At 47.7% G+C, this 25874-nt stretch overlaps 1 protein-coding gene across 3 annotated transcripts in view; it reads left to right on the top strand.

Annotated features, from left to right (window-relative positions):
• The window catches only part of LTA4H (leukotriene A4 hydrolase), a 322194-nt gene that overhangs the window by 264329 nt on the left and 31991 nt on the right, over positions 1 to 25874 (top strand). For 2 of the 3 annotated variants that reach the window (XM_085653897.1, XM_085653898.1), the window contains exon 17: positions 5196 to 5278. In XM_085653897.1, the coding sequence (XP_085510023.1) occupies positions 5196 to 5278 (83 nt within the window). Of the gene's footprint in view, positions 1 to 1572; positions 1594 to 5195; positions 5279 to 25874 lie in introns of all 3 variants that reach the window. The other variant, XM_085653896.1, reaches the window with a different exon arrangement.

The following is a 25874-nucleotide window of genomic DNA, read 5'->3' as shown; positions in this document are numbered from 1 at the left end:
TGGGTCCAGCCATCACCTAGCCCACTATCTGTGGCCAAACCTCTGAACGGTGACGTTACCCGATCCTCTTATGCCCAGACTGAAGCTATAGCAGAGTCACTTGATATAGGGCAGTCTCTTATTGATGTATTATGCTCCCGGGTTGGTGATTTATTAGATAAACTCAATCCTCTGTTGGATCGCCTGGACCACCTTGAGACTTTAATGGACAGGTTTTGTAACAGGGTAATGGCTTCTAATACTGATATCTTGGTGGGTGGTGGCAATCACCTGACAAGCGTTCTAGCCCCAAATAGTCTAGCCAGTGGGGGGGTCCATGTTTGCCATATAGTCTTTCAACGTTGTCTTCCCCTAAGACGTATGTGATTGATCAGCAGCATTCGAATGCCACGGTACAAATAATCCAGCAAGTAGTGTTTGCTCACATCTCAGTCTGGGGCGGTCCATCTGCCCTCCCAACCCAAAAACCATATCTAACCCTAGATCTAACCTACTCCCAGAATTTCCAGGCAAGAGCATAGATGCTACCCATTACGCTCCGAATGGGTCTAGTTTCAAATTTAACACGGAAGTGCTGAATTTGGCCTTCGCTTCCTGCCCCTGTGTTCTGGCGTTAGCAGGAGTGCCTCCACTTAAGAAACCGCATAACAAATCTTGGGGAGAGCTGCATAACAAATGTTGATTTGTTAAATAAGAACAAACAGTTCAACGTTATGTATATGAGTGAGATAATCATGGCACGAAGAATGGTGTGGGTAGGTGAGTCAGTTAAAAACATTGAAGGAAATTGAATTGTAAAACTTTTGCAGACTCTCTTTGGTTAGGGCCATACTAAGACAACAGTAGATCCCTGCCACTAGACCCACAAGATTTGGCCACTGCCCCTAGGTTACTTTTATAAACCATCACCAGGAGGTTTTATGCCAGGACCACCCTTTGCTGATCAGAATAAATTTGCATTGACTGACACCCCAATAGCTGGCGGGCACTTGATTCCTCTCCTGCACGCTCGTTGCGCGAATCCCAGATGCATGCTCAACCAGGTACAGTGGGAGCTCTGGCTCAGGATAACCAGGTCCTGAAAATGCTTAGCTTTAACGTGGCCGGTCAACAATCAAAGATGGTATTATCTGACTGGCTACGATTAATCAGTCAATATGACGTTCTAATGTTTCAGGAAACCTAGGCCACTAGAGAAATATACCCTGGAGGGTTTCAATGTTACAACATCTGTGCACCATTACCCAAAACAGGACGACCCTCTGGTGGTTTAGCCATATGGGTGATTATTGCAGCGGGGGTCCATGTAGGAAGCTGGCTCTGTATATACTATACCAAAGTGAGGTATAGTGTGCTCAGAGTCCAGTGGAGCCCCAAAGGTAGGCAGAGGTAAATGTAGATGGCACCTTACTCTCTATTTGTGGTAGTGTGGGCGAGCAGCAAGGCTTTATTAGAGGGTAGTGTTAAGCATTTGTTTACACGCTCCATCAGCAAATTGTCACACACTCAAAGACTGACCTCAGACCAATTTTGTTTGTATAAAAATATTATTTTAGTTATTTTATTTCCTAGAACCAAGAAAGCCTGGCACAGGTAAGTGATTTTATACTCTGCAGTAATGATACAGTTTGAATTGCAGTTGTATATATACTTTGGTACAGTAGAATCACTGGTAATGCAATGCTTTGAAATATAGTACATATAATTTGTATTGACTTTTCTATAGAATGTCATGCAGATTACTTTACAGATTACTTTTCTTACAGTGTAGTATACCTAAATACTACACTGAGACATGTCCTGTAAGCAGGTAAGTAGAAGTGTCTTGGTTATTTGGTTACAGTTTTAGAGTTTTATAGATTTTCCAACTCCACGCTTTCATAGAAAAACAGTCTGTGTAATTCTATGGTAGGAAATAGTGTTATCACCAATGAGGTAAGCCAAAAGAACAGTAAATTTCTCTTGGCATCTATAAAAGATATGCAAGCGATGGGTCAGACACTAACACCAATTAGCTGTAATATAACTAGTGAAGCATGGTAGACACATTTTTCAGCGATATATGCAGCCCCGTCTCATGGTAACTAGCTATCCCAGCTGCCCTTCACTAAAGGAGTAATGATGTTTCTGGCTGAAGTGGAGGAAGACAGAAATCAGAGTATGGGTAACCAGGCTCCGGGACCTGACTGGGTGCCCATAGATCTCATGAAACATAAACCAGATATTTGGGACCTGCTCTTTCTTGATGTTTTTAATAATCTAGTTTGCTCCCTGTTACCAAGCACATGGTCGACCTCTGTTATTTTACCCATTTTAAAAAGGGTGACCACTCCCAACCAGGTTGCTATAGGCTCATCTCCTTGATGGATACCGCATTGAAAATCCTGGGTAGGGTCCTGTACACAGGATTAAAGGTTGGGCTGAGGATAATTCCATTCTGCACCCCTGTCAATATGGTTTTGGACATAATGTAGGTACAATAGAACACTGTCTTAATCTAAACTTAATAATTAGAAAATATATTATCGCCCAACGCTCAGATATATTTGGCGTTTATGGTTGTTACCTCAGCGTTGGACTATGTCAGTCGATCTCTGCTGTGGTCTATCGTTTTTAGAGAATGGAATGGATGAGACACTAGTGCAGTTACTAGGCTATCTACACAGCGTAATGAAGGCGAGGATTAGCATCAATACACACGGGGAAGTTTCTAATGCTATTGGAGTATTTAGAAGGACAAGGATGTGTTTTAGCCCCATTACTTTTTATTCTGTATATCAATTTTATTCTGTATATCAATAATTTACATGTGTTGGAATGAATGGCTCTATACTCCCATCCCTATTGTGTGCAGATGATGCAGGCTTAATGAGCCGCACTCCTAAAGCCTTGCGCCTTTTAGTACAGGGTTTCGTGGATTTGATGGCCTCTTTAGATTTACGCACTCATTTTATAAAATCTTTTATTCTGGCCTGTGGTCTGGGAAAGCATACGATAAACTACCTTTCTATCGGCAACCAGTTTACGAAGCACAAGCACTTTTCCTTATCTGGGTGTGATCTTTGCTGCTAACTGTCTTTGGACGGACCATACTATCTACTGCAGGAATACATTTTGTAAGTCAATTAATGCAGTTTTTTGCTTACCCAAACCGAGGTGGGTGGGGGCATTTTAACTGTTAAAAATTTACAAAACTCCGTGTACACCCACAGCAACCTATGGAACAGATGTTTGGGGTATTTATAATTGCTATAATATCCAGAACAACGAGAATAGATTCTGCCGCAAGCTTCTGGGCACCCCAACCTCTACGTCCCAATATGCGTGCCATAGTGACTTAAATCTACACTCAGTTGAAGATTTTATTAGAGCCCGTCCTGCTCTATTTTGGCTAGCTATGTGGAAAAACAAGGCGGCGTCTTTTACCAGAGACATTATAGCAGATTGCCTTAAATATGAGAAAGGTATGGATATCCCATGGTTAGCAGAGGTGAAGAACAGTTTATGCAGGATTAGCCACACACGTTTTTTCAACCCTTACTATTTAGATAATGTAAATAAAAGGGAGCTTTGGGCGGACTTTACAAGTGCTTTCACAAGGATAGAGTGGCTAAAGAATCCAGGAAATTGAGCGTGGCTTTGTGTATGAACATCGAGAATGACCAACTGGTTGGTTACCAGATTAAAACTATGGGCCGCTGGGAACGTGGGTTTCCCTTTCGTTTAAGGGCAGGCACCAACAATGTCTCCCTCTGGGTTTTCCGCTAGTCTTGACCTTGTTCCCTGTCCAGGCCAAACCCTGTTACACTTTCTATTTTTGTGCCAGTACTATATGCAATTTGCATATGGCTGGGTCTGAACTGGGGTGGCGAAGTGCGCTAAAGAACGATGATGGATTCAACCCAGATCAGTGACTGGGGTGAGTGTCTGAAAAGTTTCAGTGCTCCATCCATCTCCTTGTTTGCTTTGTTCGCCCTAATTTGGCAGGGTATGCCCAAACGTGGGTCCCTTGCTCAATTTGCCACTGGATTGAAGCTAGCCTGGCTGATGAGGGGTGTTACCCTGAAATCGGTCCCAGGATTCTTGTTTCTGTTCCAGGGAAGACCTGGATTGGCAGTTCGGGCTGGACTGTTCCCATGAAGCACAGGGTCAAGACTGATTCGCATATGTCTGGGTCTGAACTGGGGTGGCTAAGTGAGCTAAAGAACGATGTATTCAACCCATATCTGGGGTTGGGGGTGAGTGTCTGGAAAGTTTCAGTGCTCCATCCATTATCTCCTTGTTTGCTTTATATGCAATATACAAAACTTTTTCTACTTCCTTTTTTTTTTTTAAGAGGTGCCCCTATGTAGATCATAGAGAAGCATACAAGACCCTCCTCAATTAGTTAATAATTCTTGTGGGGGCCTATTTGAAAACTGCTGTTCGTGCGTGAAACTCTGTGAATACTGTATAACTGCATTTTAATAGCTCTGCATTGTATTGCATTTTTATGCATGTTTTTCAATACATCACGATTTGTATGCTTTTAAATATTTTAATGTGCATGTTCTTTTATGGATATGCTTTTATCAGAATCATGTGATGAGATTACCAACTCCAATCGGATCCTTTCCCATTCAGGAAGTTTTACTACACTAAAAGGTCCAGTTCCATGGTGTGAAGGGGAACGAATGACCTTCAAATCTGGATGGAATATAGATGCAGGGTGCTCTGCACAGGGAAACTGTTTTCCCTGTAGGGAAAACAAAACATGCATTCCACCATCCAAGTCCCCTTTCCCAACGCCCACCCCCTTTGTACAATTAAGTTGTGCATTACAGAAATGGGAGCATAGGTAGTACACCTGGAATGCTGCTTCTTGCGCAGCTTTTCAGGTGTACTACTTTGACATTTTTATTATATAGGAATTGTACAGGTGGTTGGTCAGTCGAAAAGAACATTTGCGTTGAGAAGAGACCTCGTCATACTTGCACACTTTTTTGTGACTTGCGCTCCTTGTGCATTTGATACTGCGTGTGCCTTTACTGTACATTTTCAATGCTATTTATAGAAATGTGTGCTAGGGCAAGGATGATTTGCATTAACTGAGACCTCTATTCTTTTTGCGATGTGCATAGGTTTGACAGAAATAAGTGTTCCTTTTAAACAATTTGGTTAATCAATGTCATATTCTTGTTTTTCCCAATGTCTAGGATCCACTTCCAGTGACTCATGTGAAGCGAATGCAAGAAGTTTATAAATTTAACGGCGTGAAAAATTCAGAAATAAGATTCAGGTTTGTAGTATTAGTAAACACAATACAGATTTGTTTGGTAGCTCTCTACATATATTGTGTTTTCTTACATATACCTTATACTGTTGAAGTCCAATTATAGCATTTCGCAATGCTAATTTCACCTTTCATGTTGCCTATATAGTGAAGTCCGCAGGACGAAAACCCTCCATCTTTTTATGGCTCAAAGCATCAAGGGCCCGGTTTAGAAGGAGTGTGCTCTGAGGAGGTGTGAGTTACTATTGTACACTCCTAACCTACCCTTGTACTCTAGGAGTAAGCCTGGTCTATAATGATATTGCGAGTTTGCCCCTAGTCTTTGTGCCGCTGTAGTATGCACTCATGAGATTTTCGGGATTTTGGATAACTAACCACTCAGGATTACATTTGGTAGTATGTTGCTTCTGTGACCTATAGTTGCTCCTCCCAGTGTCTCAGCTTTTTCATTTTTTGTCTCTTAATATGATGTATCTATTAACAGTTTCTGCCAAGTGTGTGTTAAAGAAATCATAAATGCTGGTCCATGCTGCTGCATCTACAGTGTCTGGAGGGCATTTTATTCTCTCAAAAATAAGTTGCCACTGGTTACTAGTACTAATATTTGAGAGGGTATTGGTGTCAACTGCAAAAATAACGGGATGGAAAGAATGCCTGAATTATTCTCGGCCACTGGCAATCACGCTGGCTGTATTCCAGACCATCATATTTTTGCTCACCGAAGACCTAATTAAGTCAAAATCATCAACAGTTGCGTGTAGTCCCCAACTCAAGGGCACCTGGCCTGACATTTCCGTCTGGGCCATTCCTATTGGACGTGGACCAAGAATAATTTGCTTAAGATGAGTTTCTCTCTAGAATGACAGTGGGTCAGAAACCGTAGTCTGGGATTTGCCTGAGTGATTAGCAGTGGCTGGGATTAATCCAAGCATTCCTTCCATTAACCTGTTGATTTTGAGGTAGGCACCATGTGTACAGCGGGTATGCGTAGACATAGGTCCCGCGCTCACTGTGCTGTCAGACTCCAGCTATACCTCACTGAGACCAGTGTAGATTTGCTTGTGTTCCCATCTGGAGGGGACCTGGCCTGGTGTTTCAGGCTGGACTATTCCTATTTGAGCAGGACCAACACTGATTTACACAAGGCAGGTCTCTCTCTTGAATGGCACAGTGGGTGAAAAATGATGGTACAGAATGCAGGGCCGATTACTAGTGGCTGATTTTAATTAAGGCATTCCTTCCATCAATCACCCTGTTGCTTTTGCAAAGTCTCATTTTTAAAGCATTATGTATTTATAATGAAAGAGCGTTTATGTATGCCACAACCTCAAAAGTGTGAAATTGGTATATGTCAATAAAAGCAAGATAATGGCAAAAAAGCATTACACTTTCATCACAAAAACATAGTTTATGTAGGGCACATACGAAAAGATCCTGCAACAGGAGTTCATTGTCAGTGACTACTGAGGAAATCGTTGGACAACATGGTCTCTTTCAACTTGGGGTATGAACATGAAAAGGACACCTGCCCACACTTATCTGGAATGAAGGGCACCCAGTCAAAGGAAAGGTGAAAGACTGGTAAACCACATCTGTTGCTCTGAGCTAAAAAAGCTGAGGTTTTGGGGTAACCCTAGTTTGTCAATGAATGCAAAAACAAGGCAGGCAGTTTCCATTAAAGAACTGACTAATATACTACATAGATCCCCTCTGTCTGGACAAGGAAATAAAATAGGGTCTGTTGTTGGTTGTTGTGGTGTCCCACCTCCCAGTGAGGATGGCTGCAGTTTATACAACTCCAGTAAATAGTCGCTTTGGAACAAAGACACGAACAATAAATAGAATGGCGATTCTCCAATTAACATACAGAGAGAATCTTCATTTCATTAAAGACAACGGAGGCTAACATTATGCAATAACTTTTATTGCTGCCCCCACATGCAGCCCTTTAAAGAAAATGTATTACATAAGTAAAATATTCCATAGAACTTAGAACAAAAACAACATAGCAACAACGTGACTATGCATCATCCTCTTAAGGCTGCGACAAGCAGTGGCCCAGTGTTTTGCCACATACTATACCAATCTTTACGCTGCACAACCTCTCAATCTCTCACTCTTGGAACTCCTTTGGTGCGAACGGTTCCCTCTTCTGCGACTTAGCGAGGTGGAGGCGCTGGACGCCCTGATCACCAGATGAGGTAAATGATGCCATCTCACGAATGGCGGCCGGTAAGACGCCAGGGCCGGACGGACTCCCACAGGAGTTCTATGCATCCTACCGTGCCACGCTGGTCCCTCACCTCCTAGTGGTATATCACGAGACTGCTGACTGCGGCTCATTCCGCCCAGAGACGGACACGGCCATCATCGTGGTGATCCTTAAGTCTCAACTTCCTTCGATACATTGTTCTGAATACCGCCCCATCTCCCTTATAAATTCAGAAATCAAAATATTCGCCTCAGTCTTGGCTAATCGCGTACGACCATACTTGACCATGCTGGTCCACCCCGACCAGTGCAGATTCATGCCCCTCAGGGGAACCAGACACTGCCTCTGACGCCCCCCTGGCCATAGCGAACCGACAACCGCTAACCCCATATTTATCTATTCTCGTCTATTTCGAGAAAGCTTTTGATGCGGTGGACTAGCGATATCTTGAGGCGGTGTTGATGGAAATGGGTTTGGTGCCCCTTTCCGCAGTCTGGTAATGACATTGTACTGTACGCCGTGGGCCCAGGTGCTGGTCAATGGTGCCCTGTCCCGCCCCCTTCCTGTCGGCAGAGGCAGGGATGTCCCCTCTCGCCCCTCCTCTTCGCGTTCGCAATGGAACCCTTTGCCAGCATGGTCCGAGCTGACTAACTCATCACGGGATGGCGGTGGCCAGGTTTCGAGGACGACCAGATCGCCCTCTACGCAGACGACGTTCTGCTATTTGTAGCAGACCCAGCCCAATCGGGACCCCGGTGCCTCCGGGCCCTGAGCCTTTTTGAACAAACCTCTGGTCTGTGACTGAATCCGGCTGAGTCCGTCCTTGTCCCCTTACACCTCTCGAGGGAGTGCTTTGACTGGCAGACGTCGATACCTTTTCGGCGACAGTCCTTTAAATACCTGGGAGTCTGGGTCTCCCTCCTCCCTGACCTAGCCTGGTAGCTTAATGTCACCCCGTTGGTGAAAAAGGTTTGCGCTGACCTCCTCAGATGGCAGGCACTCCCGCTGAATCCAATGGGCAGAATAGCTTTATTTAAAAGGATGATTTTGACCAGATTCCTTTACATGAGCCAGAACTCAGACCTATCTTTCTCACGCGCATGGTTCCGTGAGCTGGATAGCCTGACTGCCAAGTTCTTATGGGGAGGTCGAAGGCCTAGACTGGCCCTTGCCCAGTGCCGGATCCCATCCTTCTGGGGATGACTACCCTATACCTCTCTTACCTAGCTACCTGGCTCCTCATCTTGCATGACTGGTTTAACGGGGCTGGTCAGACCCGGCATATCGACTGGAGCTGCACCTGCTGGGCCTAAATAACATTCAGGGGATGCTGTATGGGATTGCCATTCCCCAAACTATGCCTGGGGTTACACGTGGGGTGCTCCTGGCATGGAGGGCCTCTTTGCGCCATACCTGCTGGTCGGGTAAACTGACCCAATATACCCCTCTGTGGAGGGGCACGTGGCTCTGGGAGGTAGCCAGCCTCTCTGGTTTTCAGGCACGGGATCCCATTGGGATTTCACAACTGGGGGATGTTTGGGGCGGGAATCACATACGCACCTTCTAAGATTTGCAGACTCTATTCTCCCTTCATGCCTCCCAGTTTTATCGGTATCTGCAGCTGTGCTACGCTATCCATTCTCACATCCCAGATTGCACCTTCCTGCCGGAATACAAACCGCCTGAAGCTCAGATTGACTAGTAATTTGGGGAAGGGGGGGGGGGGGGGGGATCTCCCGTATTTACCGGTCCCTTACCAACAATGCACCTAAGACACTATGCCAACTCGCAGACAGATGGGAGGGCTGGCTCGGGTCCTTCGACGATGCCGACTGGAGAGATGCATTGATGGGGCCCCAAACAGTCACAGCCTCAGCACGACTCCGCTTAGACCAGGTATATTACCTCACGCCACTGCGCCTCCGCCGGGCTGGGCTCCGACCTGATGCATCCTGCCACCGCTGCAATCACCCACAAGCTGATTTCTATCACATGGTATGGATCTGCTCCATAACTGCCCGCTATGGGAAGTCAGTTACTGGAGAGCTTACTGAAGTTCTGGGGTGGAAGGTTCCCCTTAAGCCGCTGAATCTGCTTCTGGGTATCACCGACTGGCTGGATGGCTCCAGTGCTGAAAAACTTTCTTAACACGGCACTGATAGTGGCTAAACGAGACATTGCGTCAGCTGGCTGGATACGAAAGCGCCTGCACTGTCACCCTGGCGTCGCGGTGTGGACTGTGCGCTGCACAGGAGCAGGCCCTGTACGAGGTCAAGGGATGCCCGAAAATGTTTTGCAGAATGTGGGGCAAGTGGGTTGGGGTGATAGAAGATTGACACTGTTAAACAACCAAGGACTGGGGTGGGCATTGCAATGTGTTCTATGCACTGATCACTTCACGTATGTGGGTGCTTCGTTGCTCTGCTCTTGCTCTGCACTGATTACTATGTACATTGCTGGTGTTGGTTTCCCATAAAATCAATAAAGCTCTATTATCAAAAAAATAAAGGCTGCGACAAAGTTAATCCCATCCGTGTTATCCTGTAGTGTTTGAGAATAGAAACTTCACAGTGATGAATTCTCTGGGAAAAAATAGAGAAAAAGGCTTCACGCAGCAAGGAAGAGAGCGCAAGGCACAACATACTACATAACAATTTGGTATTTTTGTTGGACCCAAATTTTTTTTACTGAAAGCAGAATTCATTCCTGGTCACCAGAACATAAGGACAGATTGGAGCTCAAGTTTCCTAAGGGACTCAAGCGATTGGAAGCTAAACTAAAAAATCTTCAAAAAAAATCGGAATCTTTGGGGGCCCATTCCGGTGGATCTGTTTATCAGCAGATTAATTTGTCAAGTGAAACAATATTTAATCTGGAGACCAGATCCGAAAGCTGTGAGTGGATGCCCTGCTCCAATCCTGGTACAAGAAGAGCTGCTATGCTTTTTCCCCATTCGCTCTAAGCAAGAGAGTATTACTGAAGTTCAATTATGTGTTAAAAAATGTTTTGGCTGACTGTGTCGTTTGACTCAATATCCAAAGCAGATTCACCCACATCCGGTAAAGGCATTTTGTGTGGCTAACATTCTGGAAGAAATTCCCTGCATTTCTCAATCCGAATGGTCATTGGCCCACAAAGCTGATGCAGTTTTGTGCAAAGTAAGAATGTAGGTCAAGGATGGTTGGCCCACTAAAAAAGACGCCCATACTGAAGAACCGGAATAACCCACTTACTGGTTCTCGGCAGCGGGGTAACCGCCCAAGTCTTCAATACCCTCCATACGTAGTAAAAGGAGACACCGGAGCCTTCGTCTGCAGGAGGAACCCAGATTTATTCAAATAGCCCGGGCTATGGAACAGAGTCCCAAGCTAGTCGGAGACCAAACCCAGGAGGCTGCTGATTTTCTCCGCAGCTTACAAGCCTTTTATACTTTTTCATTCCAGTCTTTTGGCTGTTAGTCCATTGTTCAATCAGGGCAGTGTTTGCAGTTGATAACCAGATCCAGACGATGTTTGTAGGTGGTGACCTGGTCAAGGCTTGGTACACAAATCATTGTTCACTCTGCTTGATCAAAGCCCGGTCTTTCAGGTCATTGTTTAACCCCTTCGCTGCTGCGGACATTCCGCTGCAGCGCTGGGGGGGGCAGGGGGGCAGCGCGGTGGGCCTGTGCTCATGACGGAGCCGCTCCGTCATGAGCCACAGTTGAGCTGTGCTCATGACGGAACGGTTCCGTCATGACTCCGCCCATTTGCGTTGTCCCCCCGCACAGGCGGGGAAACGGCGCCGCGTAGGCGGAGCAGCCGCCAACGGGCGTGTCATGACGGAACCGTTCCGTCATGAGCACACGGCAACCGTGGCTCATGACGGAACGGTTCCGTCATGAGCGGGGAAGGGGTTAATCACCCTGATCAAGGCCCAGCAGACAGATCATTGTCCAGACAACCTGATCACGGTGTCAAGGATGTTAACCAGGCTGGGAGCAGGAGATGGAAAACAAATCATTTACCCAAGGCTTGAGTGTCATGGCTTTCCGTTGAACTGCAAAGAACAGGAGGGTTGGGTGTGCGACAGTTCCTGGGCAGAAATGCAGGCTGCAAGATGGTTTTTGTTGTGTCAGTTAGAATTTTCCCAGGCATCAGCAGAAACGACCAGGTGGTTTGTGTGTAAGTGTTTGACACGAGATGGCAATGAAAAAACAATGGAGTCTCGGTACAAATTATGCAGATCAGAAGAACACTTTTCCTCACTACTCACTTGCGTACTTTCTGGGAGTTGAGACACAAATTGTCGCGAGAAAGGTCTTATTTTGAGAAGCGGAAAAGTAATACCCCTGTTTTGCCTGCGGCAAAAAATTCTTGATATTTGCCATGAAGGACACTTAAGCATTGGGAAGCCTAAAAGTACTCCTTCTGATGGGCAGGGTTAGACCTTGACATTGAAATGAAGGTAAGGGATAGTTCAGAATGCGAAAATTCCGACAAGTCACGATGCACTTTTAGACCATCCTTGCAACCCCTTTCCAGCCCGATATGCCTTGTACCAGATTAAGTATTGACATTTGGGAGAATGGTCAACAGTTGTACCTCATTGTTTTAGTTTACCACTTTTCCAAATTGCCTGAGGTGGAAGTAGTACATAAAAGTGATACCAAGACCATTATTAATTTCTTACTGAAGTTGTTTTTGAGAGAAGGATTACCCAAGTGCATAGTGAGCGACAATCGTCCCCAATTTGTCTGAGTTCAAGAAATTTACGAGGGATATTGGTATCATTCACAAGACCACCTCCCTGCATCACCCAGCTGGCAACGGTACTGTAGAGAGATTCAGTCGAGTCATTAAACGTATTGTCCAACTTGCCAACCACAATGATCTTTCTTGAAGGAAAGAATTAATAAACAATCTCTAGGCTTTCCGGGTTACACCTTGCAAATCCACTGATTTAAGCCCTTTCGTGTTTATTTATTTATTTATTTATTTTATTAAAAAAAATTCTTAAAACAGTGCAGAGTAATCGATACAATATCACAATGACATTCAAGGAGCACTTAATCTATACAGTTGTTACTAGTATATAATAGGCTTCAACCAACGGGGTCCACGAGCCGGGCTCTTTCCATTGCCATATCTTCTGTCAGAGAACTACATATTTCACCTCTAAAGGTGTTCCATCATCCCCACTTGTCCCATTTCTTAAGGCAACCTCTTAGATTGTAGACCTCTTTCTCTGCAATCATGCATCTGTCCATTTCTGCCACCCACCCGACTGTTCATGGCCGCATGCTTTATCCCCAATGCATCGCAATTGCTCGTTTCACCAGCAGGCATCCCAAAGCCACCCATCGCTGCTTTGTCAGTTAAGTCTGTGGCCTCCCAAATGTTCAAGAGCCCCAACCTAGGTGACAGTGAAATATGTTTACCCAGTGTATCAGTCATTTTTTTGGTTGCCCTATCCCACAGGCGGCTTTTGTGTGGACAGTCCCAAAGGATGTGGTAAAAGGTACCCGCCTGGCCACATCCCCCTTAGGCACAGTTCATCGAGGCGTCTACCGATCTTGGCCAGGAGGACTCCGGACATGTAGGATCTATGTAATATTTTTAACTGTATCAGGTGAAAGCTGTGCCTTATCCCCGTCTCCCTGGGGGACATCAGTGCAGTGTGCTAGTCTTCATTGTCCAGCTGTCCAATGTCGGATTGCCAATGATCTCGCAGGGCCTGAAAAATATCTGGTAGATTGTTGCATAGTGTTCGAGGCATGTGGGCTGCTGAATTCATATCTGTGCATAGATCGCCGCCTAGTGTTGGGTCCGGATGTTTGCACGTTGTTGTCCTGGAAGAGTCTTCGAAGTATCCTGGGATAGGTGACTCCTCCCCTGGACTACAGTGCGCATCGGCATCCTCTCCATCCTCAGATTGTTTTTTTCCGCCATTGGGTTCGGATGTGCTTATCTTGACTCAAGTTAGGAAAAACTCTTTACAGGCCAAAAGGCCTTTAGTTCGCGTCGGTACTGTTCCCGATCGGTATCGATAGTTATTTGTTAGTTTACTAACTTCAAAAACAACTTTTTCGCATCTTACCCGACCATCGACCCGACATAGACGATGGAATCGAGGACACCATTCAAGCGGTGTCCTGTATGCAATGCGAAATATCCCCATGTCGACGTCCACCCGGTGTGCAACAAATGCCTTTCACCGGACCACGACGAGTCCACATGTATGGCCTGTGCCCGATTCCGATCCAAAAAGACTCTCCGGAATCGACGAGCAGCGAGACTTGAAGTGCAGCACGCGGCACCGGCCCCGACCCAACATCTTCAGCGCCGAAAAAGTCCACGCCAGCCTCTACAGAACCGGTCGGCGCCAAAGAACCGTCGGCGCTACAGGTGCGGCAAGTTGCAGCGTCCTTGCAACGCATCAAAGACAAGGCAGCCCTCCAGGACACGTCAGGCTCCGAGCCGAAAAAAGCTCAAAAAGCTTCTCCGGCACCGGGCAACATCACTTTTGGCCTACTACCATCCACGGCCCCAAAACTGTTCGAAATCAGAACACGTGTCACCCACACCAGGATCACACCTGCCGAACGCTCTCCTGTGGAGACGTCCCCATCGCACATCATCGATGCCGACACCGGCAGAATGATGCTCCACAAGAGGAGAATAACTTCCGAGCCAGCTTTGGACTCCTACCGGATCCCGCTAAAGAAAAAACTGCCAGTGGATTCGGAACCAGTTCTTTACGAACCTCTCCATACCTCTTACCAACATCCACTTTCCTTCTCTCCAACACACTCCGAAACCGACGTTTTGGAGGACTACATGGGTGACAACGTCCCCTACCCCGGGGAGATGGACCCTCAAGGCCAACAGGACCCTGACCAGGCTTGGGATGACCCTGTAGACCCAGGTGCACCTATGGATACGCAGGACACGCAGCTATATGGCGCAAAAACGTCTCCCACAGAAGACACTGCCGCATTCAACGCCCTAATTGAACGCGCTGCGGCCAATCATGGTGTGCAACTCCATTCTGACACCATCGAGGACGATTTTCTCATGGATACTTTCGCATCCTCAGAAAGGAATATCAAAACTCTACCCATGTTGAAAGGTGTCCTCAAACCAGCAAAGGACATTTTCAAAGAACCCACCAGGGCAAGAGTAATAAACCCCAGGATCGACAAGAAATACAGGTCGGCCCCTGGGGACCCTGCCTATATTAGAGGCCAGTTGCCTCTGGATTCCATAGTAGTCGCGAACGCTCGCAAACGGGCGCACTCGCAGACAACAGGGGATGCTCCTCCCCGGACAAAGAGTCCAAGGTGCTAGAGACCTCCGGCAAACGGGTTGCAGCCCAAGCAGCTAACATATGGCGTATTGCCAATACTCAGGCGCTCCTAGCTCGCTACGATCGCGCACATTATGACACATTAGAAACATTACTCCAACATCTCCCTGACCAATACAAAGAGGGAGCAGAGATCCTCATCAGGGAGGGACAACTCCTCACGAACGCATCCATTAAGTGTGCACTGGATGCCGCAGATACAGCTGCCAGAGCCATAAACACTAGCGTCATGTTACGACGACACGCTTGGTTACGAATCTCCGGATTCAAACCTGAGGTACAAAATAACATCCTCAACCAGCCGGTCAACCCCGACTACTTATTCGGGCCAGAGGTTGACCCCACCCTAGAGAAAATAAAAAAGGACACAGACACTGCAAAGTCCATGGGGGCCCTACAAACGCAGTCCTTTCGGAGCGGCTCCTTTCGTCGCCCCGGAAATAGAGGAGCAGGTAGAGGACAGGGGTCACAGCAAACCTACAACAAAGGAAACACACAAAGTTCCTACGATAAAAACACCCGGGGTGGATATCGTGGCTCAAGCACAAGGGGCAGAGGACGCGGATATGGCAACACCAGGTCCTCCCCCAAGAACAAACAGTGACGCCCTCTCCCTTCCTCCCGACCACATAACACCTGTCGGGGGAAGGCTACAAAGGTTCCTGTCCACTTGGAACTCCATCACTACGGACAGGTGGGTCAAAGATATTCTCAAACACGGTTACTGCCTAGAATTAACCTCCACTCCGCCCACAATACCGCCAAAACACCGTCCTATGTCCTCAGAGCACTTAACGCTATTACAGCAGGAAGTGCTAAGTATGCTACAAAAAGGCGCAATAGAGGTCGTACCCGTCCACGAGCAAGGTGCGGGGGTGTACTCCCTGTATTTTTTAATACCGAAAAAGGACGGGTCGCTCAGACCTATACTAGACCTGAGACCCCTCAACCGCTACATTCTCTCGGAGCATTTCCACATGCTCACCCTGCAACAAGTCCTACCACTGCTCAAACAGGGAGACTTCCTAGCCACGCTAGACCTCAAAGATGCGTATTTCCACATACCCATTCACCCATCACACAGGAAATATCTCAGGTTCACTATTCAAGGGCAGCACTACCAATTCAAGGTTCTTCCCTTCGGCGTGACAACAGCGCCCAGTTTTCACAAAGTGCCTGGCTACTGTGGCCGTTTATCTACGGAGGCAACACATTCATGTCTACCCCTACCTCGACGACTGGCTTGTTCAAGCAAAGTCAGCCCAGCAATGTGCCAGCCACATGTCCCGCACCATTCACCTTCTTCACAGTCTGGGGTTCTCACTAAATTACCCAAAATCCCATCTCCAACCCGCGCACGTACAACAGTACCTAGGTGCGACCATAGACACTCTGGCGGCCACAGCTCAGCCAAATTTAGTGAGAATCAACAGCATGCAAATGCTGATTTCCAAGTTCAAACCCAACACTCCCTTCCCGCGCGAGTGTTCATGCAGTTGATAGGCATGATGGCCTCCTGCATCTTCATAGTCCCACACGCGAGATTACATATGCGCCCGCTTCAGGAGTGCTTAGCACGTCAATGGAATCAGGCTCAAGGGCAACTAAAAGACCTAGTGTTGGTGAGCAGTCGGGCATACAACTCTCTGCATTGGTGGAATCCACAAAACATTGGCAAGGGCCGACCGTTCCAAGAGCCTGTTCCACAGATAATACTGACAGCGGACGCGTCTCTCCAGGGATGGGGAGCTCATGTACTCAATTACACAGTGCAGGGACTATGGACAACACAACAAAAGAAGATGCACATCAACCTTCTAGAACTGATGGCAATCTTCCTGGCTATGAAAGCATTCAAAGTACACTTGTGCAACAAAGTCGTGTTGATCCGAACAGACAACATGACTGCCATGTACTACATACAGAAGCAGGGAGGAACACACTCTCCACAGTTGTCTCATCTGGCTCAGAGCATGTGGAAGTGGGCCATTCAGAGGAACATGTTCCTCATGGCGGAACACCTCCCCGGCAAGGACAACCAGATGGCGGATCTGCTCAGCAGACACAGCCACCAAATGCACGAGTGGGAGTTACACCCATCAGTACTCCAGCCGTACTTCCAGCAGTGGGGTCATCCAGACATAGACCTATTCGCCACAAGCGAAAACGCAAAATGCCAAAGCTTTGCCGCCAGGTTCCCACATCCGCAGTCGCAGGGCAATGCGATATGGATGAACTGGTCCGGCAGATTTGCGTACGCTTTTCCCCCAGCACCACTGATACCGCTGGTGGCACGCAAACTCAGACAACACTCACTGACCCTCGTCCTGGTTGCTCCAACGTGGGCACGCCAGCCATGGTACACCACCTTTCTCGAACTTTCCGTGGTGCCGCATCAAAGACTGCGGATCAAACCCACGCATTTGACGCAGAACCATGGAGAGATTCAGCACCCAGATCCGCAACAGCTGAACCTGGCAATCTGGCTCCTGAAGTCCTAGAGTTTGGCTACCTAAACCTGCCACCTGACTGTATGGACATCATTAAGGAGGCCAGGAGACCCACTACCAGGGCTTGCTATGCAGCCAAATGGAAAAGATTCGTCATTTATTGCAATAATAATGACATTAACCCGCTAGACGCATCCATCCAAAACATAATTTGTTACCTCTTACACCTATACCGTTGCAATCTGGCATACACCTCAATACGTGTCCATTTGACCGCAATATCAGCCTATCTCCAGAACAGGCAGCACCTCTCTCTATTCAGAGTGCCAGCCATCAAAGCATTCTTGGAAGGACTCAAACGAGTAATTCCTCCAAGCCACCCACCAGCGCCAACGTGGAACCTCAACTTGGTCCTCACACGCCTGATGGGTCCACCCTTCGAACCTCTACACTCATGCGAGATTCAATTCCTCACCTGGAAAGTAGCTTTCCTAGTAGCAATCACTTCTTTGAGGAGAGTTAGTGAACTCCAGGCACTAACCGTTCAAGAGCCATTTATACAGGTTCACGCCAACAGGGTCGTACTACGTACCAACCCCAAATTCATGCCCAAGGTGATATCGCAGTTCCACATGAATCAAACTATTGAACTGCCTGTTTTCTTTCAAAACCCACAAACTGTCGCAGAAAGAGCACTCCATACACTAGATGTAAAGAGAGCCCTCATGTACTATATCGACAGGACTAAGGTCTTTAGGAAGACTAAACAACTTTTCGTTGCCTTTGCCCCACACCACAAAGGTAACACTATCTCCAAAGCAGGTATAGCCAGATGGATCGTTAAATGTATTCAAATTTGCTACCAAAAGGCTAAACGCACATTAACGATTCCCCCACGAGCCCACTCAACACGTAAGTTAGGGGCCTCCATGGCTTTCCTAGGTAACATTCCTTTGCATGATATATGTAGAGCAGCCACCTGGTCCACTACACACACATTTACCAAACACTATTGTGTTGATGTGCAATCAAAACAGCAGGCAGCTGTAGGACAGGCTGTTCTCAAAACTCTTTTTCAGACCGCTGCAGCTGGCACTGGTAGCCGCCGCTAATAGGAGGTACTGCTATGTATTCTATTCACAGATATGAATTCAGCAGCCCACATGCCTCGAACTGAATATGCTACTTACCAGTATGCATCTGTTCTTAGCATGTAGGGCTGCTGACATTCATATCGCCCTCCCTCCTCCCCGGCGCCTGTAGCAGCTGCAGCTCTCAGAATTACTGCAAGCATGGTCATCACTTTCTGTATCTACTCCATCACTGCCACAATGGCGAAAAACAATCTGAGGATGGAGAGGATGCCCATGCGCACTGTAGTCCAGGGGAGGAGTCACCTATCCCAGGATACTTCAAAGACTCTTCCAGGACAACAACGTGCAAACATCCGGACCCAACACTAGGCGGCGATCTATGCACAGATTTGAATGTCAGCAGCCCTACATGCCAAGAACAGATGCATACTGGTAAGTAGCATATTCATTACGGTATGTGCAGTATATGGCTTTCTTCAGGAGTGGTTCAGAAAGCAATCTGTCCTCCATGGGAGAGGAGTCTGGGAAGGAAGCTCTGGAACTTGTCTGAGAATAGCATGTCTGATCTGTAGATAGCGGAAGATCTCGCCTTGTGCGAGAGCATACTTCTGATGTAGGTCTAAAAAGGTGAGAAGTTCCCCTTTGCGGACTAAATCTTCCCACTGCATCCTCCTGAGGCCTGAGCCGGGAGCGACGCGTTATTGCTGGACATATCTTCCTTATTTGCACAGTTTTTTAATCCTATTATTTTTGCCTGATTGCCTGTTTGTAGTGTTTGTGTGGTGTTATTCCTTTCGTATCGTTTGCTATCCTCGGACACAGCGCAGAAGTGTGGAGACAGTGCCTGCGCTTCGCGCATGCGCACTGACACTGTGGGCGGCAGAGGGGGTGTGTGATGCACGGACCAATCACGCAGCGCTAAGGGGCTTTTAAATGCAGGCTGGCGCCAGCGTGCCAAAGGCAAGCCCGTCTGCGCCCGTCCGCGCTTGTACCGCACTCAGCGCCGGAGATTCTGCTCGTCACCCCTCCCAGGGGAGAAGGATGTGGTCTAGAGACCAACTGCTCGACCTGACTTAAACTGCGAAAGGCCCCCCTGCTTTTCATTAGATAGGTTGCTGACAGTAGAAGGAAGACCTAAGTTGCAGTGCGGATCCTGCAAGTTCAATCTTAATAGTCCGGCCCTGACAATAACTAATGATATTAATATTCAGAAGAAATTGCCTTGTGCTGATTCCCCGTGTGATGTCAACCGTGAACAACCAATTAAGGCAGCTTTGATCAACTGCAGATCCCTCCCTAAGCATGCCGCTGAAATCTGGCTGCTTCTTAAAACTTCTAATTTGGATCTGCTATTTGTGACTGAAACTTGGCTGCGAGACGGTTCAAACCCGGACATCTGTCTAGCCATTCCTAGGGGCTACAGAATGGTTACAGCTAATAGAGCTGACAACAGACTTGGGGGAGGCCTGGCAATAATTCTTAGAGAGGACTGGGAAATCTCCCATAAGAAAATTGGAGAGCTAGGACCTATAGAGGCCATGTCCTTCCAAATTAAATTCTCCAAAAATCATTCGATGGCAGGACTATTGATATACAGACCCCCTAACACCGCGGCCTCCTACTGGCCACTACTGTTTGACTGCATTGCCAATCTCTCGCTACGTTATTCCAACTACACTGTGCTAGGAGATTTTAATGTACATATGGACTTGGTTAACTGCCCCCTAGCCTCCTTAGTAGGTGATGCTTTAAAAAGTCTAAATCTGGTGCAAAAAGTACAATACCCTACTCGTGCTGCTGGACATACCTTAGACCTTGTCTTCACCAATGACATGGCCATCATAGTGGAAAGACCTATACCAGTAACCTGGTCGGACCACATGCTGGTCACGTTCATGTTGGGACTGAAACGCCCTGTTAATCACAGTGGGCCAACTGTAGAAAATAGAAGAGACTGGAGGAAGGTCACTCTTGATTCAATGAGCAGTGAACTAGTCAATACTTCTCCGGCTCCCTCCGGAAACCCAACACTGGATGCCTCCCTCTTTAATTCATGGTTGACCACAGCCTTTGCTGCTAGATCTTTCGGCGGCATTTGACACGGTCTCCCATATGATCCTTCTGAATAGGCTCCACACACTAGGAGTTACAGGGACCGTGTTACGTTGGTTTCAGTCGTTTCTGGAAGACAGATCACAACAAGTCTTTCTCTATCCTCATCTCTCCAGCTCTAGGGCAATGCTACAAGGGGTCCCACAGGGCTCCGCACTGAGTCCGTCACTGTTCAATGTGTATCTGGCCCCTCTGGCATCCATTGTGGAAAGATCGGGTGTCCGTGTCGTCTCGTATGCTGACGACACTCAACTTATCTTTTCCTTCAAGGAGCAGAGTAAGAATGCCTTCACTAATTTCAGGCAGTGTCTTCTGAATATATCATCCTGGATGACAGATAACTGCCTGAAACTTAATACTGATGAGACTGATACTATTTTTTAATCAGCCTCTCCCCTCTCAATCTGAGCTCTGGTGGCCAGCAGAATTAAACCCTCCTCCAATTCCGGTCAACTCAGCTAGGAATTTGGGTTTTAGGTTTGACACCCAACTGACAGGCAAGGCCCAAATATCGCACATCTCCTCTCAGTGCTTCTGGAAAATGAAGGCATTGCGCAGATGTCTTCACTTTCTTCCTATGGAGTGTAGGAAGACGGTGGTCTATGCTCTCATCACTTCTCAGCTTGATTATGCCAACAGCCTCTTCATTGGCCTCCCTGACTATCTCATGAGGAGACTTCAACAGATCCAAAATGCAGCAGCCAGGCTAATCAGAAATGTGCCCCTACGGTATCACATCACCCCCCACTTGCAAAGCCTGCACTGGTTGCCGGAGAGGAAGAGAGTGATGTTCAAGGTTCTGGTCTTAGCCCACAAAGCTTTAAGAGAGGTCGACCCGCTCTATTTGAGGCTTAGGCTCCAAAAATTCCAGAACGTCAGAACTCTCAGATCCAGCAACCTGAACCTCCTGGTCATTCCGCGCTTTAGAAAAGCGAGGACGGGAGGGCGTGCTTTCTCCGTGAGGACGGCTATATTGTGGAATACCATTCCCAATTCCCTGCGTCATATAAGGGTGGAACTTCCTTTTAGGAGGGCACTTAAAACGTGGCTATTTGACCTCCCTAGTACTGTCTAACCCTGTAGGCCTCTCTCTCGGTCCCCCCTTACTGGATGGATGCTAGCGCCGGGACACCTCCGTTGGAGGTAGCTGTTGCGCTCTACAAATGCTAATAATAATAGTGATGCCAATGATGTCTCACTTGTCAAATCCCGCATGGAAGCAAAGAGCCCAACCTCTGCGAGGACCACAACGGCGTAGCCTTTGTAAATTTGTCAGCCCACCCCAAACTTTTTTTAGCCCTCTGCCAAATGGCTACAGTCTGTGCCATTGGTCCTAGATGGCGTTTTTTCCGGGTCTTACTGTAAAGTGTGCCCAAATACCCTTCACGGCCCGTCTGATAGTGCTCAAGCTGGGTTGGTAGGGGATCCGTAGAGCCATTGATTTATGGCCACCAGCTGAGGCCCAGTAGTAGAGACATAAATCTGGAAGAGCAATTCCCCCGTCATACCACCCCTTTGTAAGCTTTTGGAGAGCAATACGAGGTGCCTTCCCATCCCAGAGCAAGAGACTGAGTTCCCCTTCTAGGGTGTTAAAATGGGAGTCTTCGATTGGGAAGGGGCAATTTTGGAGTACATATAAGAATCTAGGAAGCGCTAGCATTTTAAATAAGGCCGTTCTACCAAGGAGGGACAGGGGCAATGACCTCCAGAGCGTAACATCTTGTAGTCTTTTAAGAGGGCCCAAAAGATTGTGTTCATAGAACAATTTAGGATCTGGTGTGATAAAAATGCATAGGTATGTAAAGCCCTCCGAGGCCAGTTTGATGGTGTGACCACGAGGCAGTCTGGGTGGGGGGGGGCCATGTAATACATAAAAGACCGACTTGGGCCAATTAATGAAGTAGTCAGAATATTTGCTGAAATTAGTAATGACATTGAGCAAGCTATTTATGAAGTCTTGAGGGGAAGCTAAATAAATAAGGATGTCATCTGCATATAATGAGATTTTGTCCTCTTTATCCTCGCTCCACTTTAATTCTCGAATAGAGGCGTCTCGACGTATCCAGTGGGCTATCAGTTCTAAGATTAGCGCAAACAGTAATGGGGACAGGGGGGCAACCTTGCCTGGTCCCTCTTCGTAGTGTGAACGAGCGTGATGTGTAGTTGTTCACTCTGACCTGTCCCATCAAATCCGTATAAAACCAGGCCACCTACTGTCAATCTCGGGCCAAATCCAAATCTGGTCAGTACCTCGAAGATGGGGCCATTCGATCGAATCAAACGCCATGGTGGCGTCAAGAGACAGCACCGCCGCGTCTTCCTGCAGATAAGGCTGTCGCCCCAGGACATTGTGGACCCGGCGAATATTCAAGGTGGTATTTCAACCCGGTATAAAGCCCGATTGGTCCTCGTGGACCAAAGAGGGGTGGACTGAGAGCAGTCGGGTAGCGAAGTTTGGCTAGGACCTTGGCCTCAGCACTAATTGGTGAGATAGGTCTGTAGGAGCTACATTCGGTCGCAGGTTTGCCCGGTTTGTGAAGGACCACTATGGAGGCCAGTCTTTGATCCAGGGGCAGAACCCCTTTTTCTCGACTCTCCTCAAACAGATTTTTGAGGTGGGGGGCTATTTTAATGGCCATCCCCTTAAGGAATTCAATGGGGATTCAGTTGGGTCCCATGGCATTCCCAGAATTAATGGCAAAAATTGCTTTGCAGATTTCATCAGCAGTGATATTTGCATCTAGGGCCGCTTTATCTGCGTCTGCAAGCGTGGGCAGAGTCCTCTCCTCCAGGAGCTGACGAGAGTCCTCAGAGGTGTATTCTGTTCTAGAGGTGTATACCTCCTCCAGGTGATCCGCAAATGTACGCCTCCCATAATGTGTTAGCCGAGTCCACCGATCCCACATTTTCAGTGAAATAGTGTTTTGTATGTTCAGCCAGGTCTTCTCTGATGTCTGGAATTTTGAGAAGCCACAGGGTAATGACTATGGGGCCTCGAGTGACCCGCTGGCGATAGGTGAGCGCTATGCTAAGCGGGGAGTGGTCGGAGATACCCCGTGGGAGTTCCCTGAGATGTTGAAAGTGGACGATATCTACGGAGGAGGTGAAGGAATAATTGATGCGGGACATGCTATTATGGGCATTGGAATAATGTGTAAAGTGGGATACGCCTGGGTTCAACAGTCGCCGTAAGTCCTCCAGTCCCATTGCGTGTGCAAAGTGAGCCAGTCCAGTCCTATGGCAGGGGGGATAGTCGCTGAGGGTGCCTGTCGAGCACATCGTCCATTGTCCTATTGAAGTTACCTCCCAGCATAATAGTGCCCTGGGGGAGATCAATCAGCACCTTACCTAGATCCTGCACGGCCAGCTTTCCAGCACTGGTGGGAGATAGGCCGAAATTTTATCAGTGGTTTGCCTTCCCAGATTGCCTCCAGAACTGCAAATCTTCCCTGGGGGTCAGCCCAGGTATTGGTGCGTGTAAGCGCCAAGTTTTCCCTAATGAGAATGCCAGTACCTCTGGACCCAGATGTGAACCCAGCATGTACCATGAGTTTTTATAGCCCCAGCGATGGAGAGCTTTGCAGCTATTCCCAACCAGATGTGTTTCCTGCAATAAGACCCGGTCCGGTGACTGTCTTTTAAGATATTGCAGAAACACCCCTCTTTATTTTACTACCCAGTCCATTTACGTTCCACGTCATGATTGATGGTGTTCATTCCAGGGAATCTGTCATAGGTGAGGTTTGGAAGGAATCGATCTGGACAACCACAGTGGTGGCACCGACACCCACCCAGTGGCACCTCGTGGGAGAGCGGGAGACACATATGTCGTTAGTGTAGTGGAAGTCCGACTCGTCTGTCCTGGAAGGCCACAAGCACCGTGCCGGGACCTTTGAGGCCTACGAAGCTCTACTCTATGGGATGCTCTGCTCAAAAAAAAACCTCTAACTGTAAAAACCCCCTCTCCTCCCCCCCCCCTCCCCACCAAACCGCCCTCCCTGCCCCCCTGCCAGTGGACTTTAAACTATCCACTCCCCAACAAGGCAGAGTGCCTGTCGCCCACCCAACCATTTGCGGGGTACCTGGTTAGCCACCTCTGTCACTCGCCTTACCAATGTGATAGTATCATGGTATAGTCAAACTTTATTTATAATAGTAGTCCATTCTTCCATGTTCCAGGGTATATCTCTAGCCTTGGTGTGTGTGCAAGATTTGTCAGGAGCACAACAGCTGTGCAGGCAGGAAAGTCACGGCCACCCCAGGATTTGGCACAATAAGAACAAAAGACCCTAGATCAGCTGATTCATTGACAAGAGAACTGGGGAGGGGGGGGGGGGGGTGATGGGTCCTCTGGGTTCCACCTGCCGAAGTCAATATGCCTCGTCTACTTCGCCCCCGGGATGTTGTTCCTTCGTTGTTGGATGGGCCCGCTGGTTGTTAGTGGGGCCACCAGTTCTTTGGCCATCCGTTTCCGTTTGTCTCACTACTCGACGCCATCCTTCTATCCAGTCCCAGGCTTCTTCGGGGGACAGAAAAAAACACGCCTTACCATCTGCTTCTACCCATAGTTAAGCAGGGAAGAGCATGGAGTATTTTATGTTCTTGTCCCTGAGGGCCTTTTTGACTTCTGTGAAACTGCGCTGTCGTGCCTGAACTCGAACGGTGAAGTTTGGAAAAAAGGTGATATGCGCATCCTCGAGTTTCGTTGGGGGTCCAGCACGTGCCGTTTGCAAAATCACGTCTCTGTCCCGAAAGTTAAATACCCTTGCGATTATGGGCCTTGGAGGAGCCCCGGGTTTGGGACGACCCCCGGGGACTCTATGGGCCCTTTCGATGGAAAAATAACTGGAGAGACGCTTAGGCTGAAGTTTGAGTATTAGGTCTTCTACAAAAAGGTCCACTGCTGGCCCCTCCAATCTCTCCGGGACCCCCAAAATACGGATGTTGTTCCGTCTTGCCCTCCCTTCATAATCGTCCAAGAGCTCACCCATTTTCTTTTGTTGGTCTGTGAGCTGGGCCATTTGTTGTTGAAGAGCAGAGGTATTGGACATGAGGGCTGATGTTTTGATCTCAACGTCTTTGACCTTAGAGTCCATCTTTCTCAGATCTGCACGTAGAAGGGAGACTTCAATATTGACAATCAATTCGCGTTTCTAAGGATGTCCGCACCCCGCTTATAGCCTCCATAACATCTTCCAGTGTGAGTTTTGAGCTGTGGATGGGACTATGAGGACCTAGGGTCTCCCTCAGATACCATCACGCTCTTCTCTCCTTGCTTGTTCCAGGCAAACTTAGCGAGTTGTTTTTGTGCGCTAGATTTGAGCCCGTGTTCGTGGCAATCCGTAATGATTTAGGGGCAGAGTTACATGGAAACACCTGTAATGGCC

The sequence above is a fragment of the Triturus cristatus genome, chromosome 4_1 (assembly GCF_964204655.1).
Source record: "Triturus cristatus chromosome 4_1, aTriCri1.1, whole genome shotgun sequence".
Classification (NCBI taxonomy): domain Eukaryota; kingdom Metazoa; phylum Chordata; class Amphibia; order Caudata; family Salamandridae; genus Triturus; species Triturus cristatus.
This window is presented reverse-complemented; position numbering and strand designations above follow the sequence as displayed.